The 6,196-nt window shown below is 30.7% G+C and overlaps 1 protein-coding gene across 1 annotated transcript; it reads right to left on the bottom strand.

Annotated features, from left to right (window-relative positions):
* LOC136079788 (putative ascorbate peroxidase) lies at window positions 1–1,667 on the bottom strand. The gene is made up of 2 exons (XM_065796194.1): window positions 1,563–1,667; window positions 1–1,216 (listed from the first exon to the last, which is right to left on the bottom strand). Exon 2 carries the CDS (start codon window positions 1,212–1,214, stop codon window positions 141–143), a length of 1,074 nt encoding a protein of 357 aa, XP_065652266.1. The 5' UTR covers window positions 1,215–1,216; window positions 1,563–1,667; the 3' UTR covers window positions 1–140.
* Between the last annotated feature and the right edge of the window lie 4,529 nt (window positions 1,668–6,196).

The following is a 6,196-nucleotide window of genomic DNA, read 5'->3' as shown; positions in this document are numbered from 1 at the left end:
TGAAAAAAAAATCAATTCTAATCTATAATAAAAATACATCGCAAAAAACTAACAAAAAAAAGCCAATAAAAATTTATAAAATATTTCCACTTTTTGAAATTATCACCACTTTTCAAAGAGCCATGAAGTTATATAAGTTATTATTTTGTTGGAGCTTTCTTTAAGACATATCTATTCATTTCAATCATGCGGTTAAATACTTCAGTAAACTCTTTTACCCACAACGCATTATCACGTGCAAATCGAAATGCTTGTCGGTGAGCAGCTGAATGAACACTGTACTGTTTGCGAAATGCTTGTCGGTGAGCAGCAGGTGAACACTGTACTGTTTGCGAAGCTGGAGAACATAAAACAGATCCACTTTTATCAATTGGTTCAATAATCCAAGAATTAGCCATATCTGAGTTTAAAAGCAATGATGTCCTGTTAGACTCCGGCAACCGGTCATTGGGTATTGGGCTGTCTGGTTCTTGCCATTGTTTTTGTGTACCGTTGATGGTTACTTGGATCCACGGAACAACATCTATAATTTCTCTGTAGTAAGCATTGTCAAGAACGCTAGTTGGAGCTAGTGTGAATGGTCCCTGAGTAACTGTTGAAAATTGTTCGTCGACCCAGCTTCCAACAAAACCAGAGTTTTCCAGCTTGCATCGTCCGAGCGTGTGTGCTCCTAAAATGGTTACTGCTTCATTAACGCTAAATTTAAATTCGTCCTTAAAGAATTTAAACGTTTTTCTGGTTCCATCGATGCCTTTTGGTGGATCAACACTTTGAACTTGATTAGGGGAGGTTTCGCAATCTCCTCTTCCAACTTTGAAGTCTTTTAGTCCTAAGTATTTAACTGGAGCGTCAAACGTTGACCTTGTGAGAGCAACAACAGCGGCTAAAGCGTAGAAATCTGCTCTAGATATTTTCCCTTTATGTGTAGCGTCGTATAATGCATTAAGACGGTCGGTTATTATTTTTAGTCCAGCGTTACCTCTGTTTGTATGATCTATGCATCCATCGCATTTGTATTTACCAATGCAATCGTGAAAAGCCAGACGTACACAGCCAGCAATCATTGGCAAGTCTCTATTTACTTTAAAAGATTCAATCAAATTGAGCAAGTCGGTTTTAGCTTTATTATAATCTTTAAAAGTGGGAAAAATTTGAACCGCCTCCATGCACGAAAACACTAACGCAAAATACTGAAGACCAAGTAAAAACAGCATGACTAAATGCAACAAGTATAAATCTTAAGTATAAATATTATGCTGAACTATATTAAAAATGTAATATTTATGCTATAGTATATATAAATAGTAAATTAAAAAGAATGCATGTAAGAATTTAGAATGCAACAATTGAAATTTGTTATTTAAATTATTATGTTAAACTATACAAAATAGCTTTTGATATAAATATAGTACATATGCTATAATATGCAATAAACTGGTGGTTTTTATAGAGAAAAAAATAAAATAGAATAAAACCTGTATTTACAAGTAATGATAGATAAAAATAAAGTAAAAAATGTTTATATGAAAAAAAGGTTTAAAAAAATAAAAGTATTGAATTACCTATTTGAAATTGTACTATAGAACAACAATAGCTTATAATCGATAATTGTTATAGTATTTGAAGTATTTTAGATTCTGTTTAAATTTGGGTGACTAATATAGAAAGTAAATTATATTAAAAATGAGAAGGAAGTATAGTAAAAATGTGTCATATCAAAAATGTTTAATTAACTAAGTAACTAGGTGCTATTTATCTATTGATATTCATAAGTATCAAATGCATATAAAATTTTTTATAAATAACTAAATAACGGTATTCATAATATATACTTCTAAAATGTCATTAAATAAGCAAGAATTAATTAATATAAATAACATGAATAACACTAAAGATAACTTAAAATAACTAAACCATATGTATATGCGTCAATGATTACTAATAAATTTGTTATCTGTCAACGTTGCAAAAAAAATCGTGAAGAAAATAGTAAATGGACAATAAAATAGTCTGACGATTCAACAATCAACATAACTTTGCAATTTAAAATGTGTTTATAAAAATGTCGTTACGCTTTTAAGATTTGTCTGTAGCTCATGCAGGGATGAATTTAGGAATAATATGAAGGGGTGAATCCTTAAAAAGTACCAACTGATTTCTAAATAAAATACAAAAACGCCCCTGATTTGGTGATCGCTAATTTGCGAATAATGTTTAAAATAAATTGAGCGTTTTTATTGCTTAGTTTTAACTTATAAATATTTATATATATATACATATATATATATATATATATATATATATATATATATACATATACATATATATATATATATGTATATATATATATATATATATATATATATATATATATATATATATATATATATATATATATATATACATATACATATATATATATATATAGATATATATATATATATATATATATATATATATATATATATATATATATATATATATATATATATATATATATATATATATATATATATATATATATATATATATATATAGAAACATTCAGAAGCATCCAGACGCATCCAGAAGCTTCCAGAAGCATCGAAAAGAAGCATCTAGAATCTTCCAGAACAGGTTCACACAGGTTCATTTTGCTATATAAGAGACATGTAAATCGACATGTAATTCAGTCAGTATATGAAAGTCAATCAGTCAGTTTTATCAAGACAGTTTATCGAAGTGAGTTTTATCAAAGAGTTTTATCGAAGAACATCAATACAAGAAGTGAAATACAACAAGTGTTTCATTACATCAATACAGTCCACATCCAACCAAGACGTTGTGTTCCACAGAGCATTATTGTATCATCACAAGGTAAATGTAACACGGTAAGCCTTGAGAAGCGTGATTATTTATTTTTATTATTTTTATGATTTCAAGTGCAAAAATGGCTCCCGACAGTCTTGGATTGGAACTAAGAAAGAAAATCATTGGCGATTACTTAAGTGGAATGTCACAAAAAAGTATTTGTGATAAATATCGCGTGAAAAATTGGACCGTATCAAGACTATGTTCCAAATATCGTTCTACGGGGAAGTTAGCAGCAGATAACAAAGGTGGAAGACCCCGTTCCACCACTTCTAGAGAGGATTCTATGATCGTCAGATCCGTCAAGAAGGGTCCCTGGATATCATCAGTCGAGATACAAAAGCAATTAAAGCTGCCTGTATCGGACCGAACAACCAGACGACGTGCTGTTGAAGCCGGATTGTTTTCTCGACGTCCTGCAAAGAAACCGCTAATTTCACTAAAAAACCAGAAGAAAAGACTCCTGTTTGTTACATCTCATATTGACTGGAATGTGCCGAAATGGCGAACTGTCTTGTTCAGTGATGAATCGAAGTTCATTGGAAGCGATGGCATTTGCCGTGTACGTCGACCGGCCGGAAAACGCCTCGATTTACGTTACTGCCATAAGACTGTGAAGCATGGTGGAGGCAATGTAATGGTCTGGTGGTGTTTTTCTGCTAACGGTCTAGGTCCAATACATCGAAACGATGGAATAATGGACCGTTTCATGTATAAAAATATCCTGAAAGATGTTATGTTACCTCATGCTGAATAGAATATGACAATAAAATGGGTTTTTCAGCAAGGCAACGTTCCGAAACACACTGCAAAAGTAGTCAAGCAGTGGTATCAAGACAACCACCTATCGGTGATAGATTGGCCGCCTCAATCTCCGGATCTCAACCCTATCGAGAACCTGTTGGAGATCGTCAATGGCAAAATTAATCGTGAAGGTGTTCGTAATAAGAATCAACTGTTTAAACAAATCCAAAAGGCCTGGGCAGCGATTCCACAAAGTTTCATTGATCACCTGATCGAATCTATGCCTCGAAGATGCAAGGCTGTGATCGACAACAATGGATTCGCCACGAAATATTGATAGCGAAATACAGCTTGGTCAACATTTTGTCGAGTTGCACTTGTTTTGTCCGAAAGAAAATCAACTTTTTTTAATACTTTTGATTAATTTATTAATTTTCGTGTACAAATAATGAACTTTGTGATGAATAAAACTTGAAGAACTTTGTCTCTAAACAGTTACATTGTTATTTCTCTAAATTGAAAAAATGCAGCACTTTTATATAAAGAAAATAAATTAGCATTATTTGGTCGCACTCGTTTTTTCCGATACTGTATATATATATGTATATATATATATATATATATATATATATATATATATATATATATATATATGTATATATATATGTTTATTTAGATGATTTTATTGACCTGATTAGCGTGACTTAAAGTTTTATGCCCGAAAGCATTAATAAAATAAAAATGGGCGCTTTTTGAAAGAAATGTCGCTAAAACAAAAAAAGCGTAAACAAACCGTTCAAAAACATAAAGATTGTTGTTGAATGACTTCTGACGTTATAGGGGATCGCCCATAAATTATGTAGTGCAAGCCTTTACAATAAACAAAACAAAATAGATAAAAAGTTTTCTTTGCAGAGTCCTACATAAAAATAAATTAAAATAGCCCAACAAGTTTAATGAAAATTGCCTTCTGTTTTTCAAAAATAATTTGGATTATGGATACCTAAACAAATCTACTTAAAACAAAATCAAAATACAAAAAGCCGTTATAGTTTACTAGTCTCCTGATTAAAATAAAGATAATAAAATTTTTTTGAATGTTGACACTGTGATACATTTTCGTTTTTTTTTTATTCAGTAGGTTTTGTTCATTTTTTGATAAAATAACATATTTTTCTTAGAGACAAAGGTGGCATTTTTTTTTTGCTAGATTGTAAGGTTTGCAACGTTTGACAATTTTCTATTCTATAATTAGCTTTATGTTTTTGTCTTTTAAACTCCATATTTCCTTAGATAGTTCTGTGTCATTTCCATACTTAACTAATGCAAATGATTTAAGATGATTCGCGAATAATATTTAAATAGTGTATTACTACCCCGCGGGCACGGGTATTGTACATTCATTGTACGTCCGGATGGAACGTACAATATTAGATCAATTTTGGTTCAGATTGGAAATACTGAATGACGTCTAATTCTTAACGCACAATGTAAAATATTTAAATTGGACGTTCATTTTTGGTCTAAATTGGACGTACATTTTAAGTTCGATTTTGGTTCATATTGGAAATACTGACAGACGTCCAAATGATAACGTGCAATGAACTATCTTTTGGACATATGTTCAATAAGATCGTTTATTACACGTTTTCGTATATATGAAGAAAAAACAGATTTTGAGCCTATTCGGAACAAAAATACCTAAGTCAAGTTTAAACATTCTTGTATTACATTTTGGGTATTAATTCTTATCCAATTATTGATTGTAAATGCAAAAACTGGTCAAAATTAATAAATGTGTATAATATAGACTGTTTTGAGCCCCCTTGTATCGAAAATATATCAAATGAGGAGCTTTTGAAGTTGATTCCTAATCAAGGAAAGGTTCTTAACTTTCCGTGCCACTCACAAACAGTTGAAAGAGCAGTGAAATTGACTTCTGAAAATGAATTTTGAAAGCGGAAAATCCATCAACTTCAAGAAAAGAAATGCTATTATTTTAGCGAAATGCAAAGTCGAAACAAGCGTTATATTTTTAAAACTAAAAAAGATTATGCGTTGTAGTTGTTAATATATTTTTTTGATGTTGATATCGGTTTGGTTAAACATTAAAATTTTAATGTATTTAGTAGTTTACTTAAAATAAAATGTTTACTTAATCCAATGAAGCTTAATAAAATGTTGTTGGACTAAAAGAAGAATGATTCGGATAGAAGTAAAAAATATTTTGACTGAAATAAAACAAGATGAAATCGTTATCGATGGCCTGATCGATGAATAATTATGATTACATACGCAAAACTGGGTTTTACTTTCCTCAAGCTATTGACACTTTGTCCTAGACAGTCATTCAAACAAATTGCTATAACAATTCAGATAATGAAGTTTCCAACTCTACTGCTCTGGATGATAACCCCAATATTTCTTTCAAAATCAATAATGAAAATAGAGAGATTGAAGTTTTATCTGATAGTGATTCAGATATAAGTAACAAGCATAATGCAATAGATGAACTTGAGCATGATTTAGCGTTTTGGTCTTCTCAGCATAACATTACACAACGAGCATTTAGTGATTTAATTTGCATAGTGAGCAAATTTGG

The sequence above is a fragment of the Hydra vulgaris genome, chromosome 04 (assembly GCF_038396675.1).
Source record: "Hydra vulgaris chromosome 04, alternate assembly HydraT2T_AEP".
In the NCBI taxonomy this organism is placed as follows: domain Eukaryota; kingdom Metazoa; phylum Cnidaria; class Hydrozoa; order Anthoathecata; family Hydridae; genus Hydra; species Hydra vulgaris.
Note: the sequence above shows the minus strand (reverse complement) of the source record. Positions and strands in the feature narration are given on the sequence as shown.

What these genes read in the sequence shown, in the direction of transcription:
- LOC136079788 (XM_065796194.1), bottom strand. Translation starts at nt 1,214, where the DNA reads ATGCTGTTTTTACTTGGTCTTCAGTATTTTGCGTTAGTGTTTTCGTGC.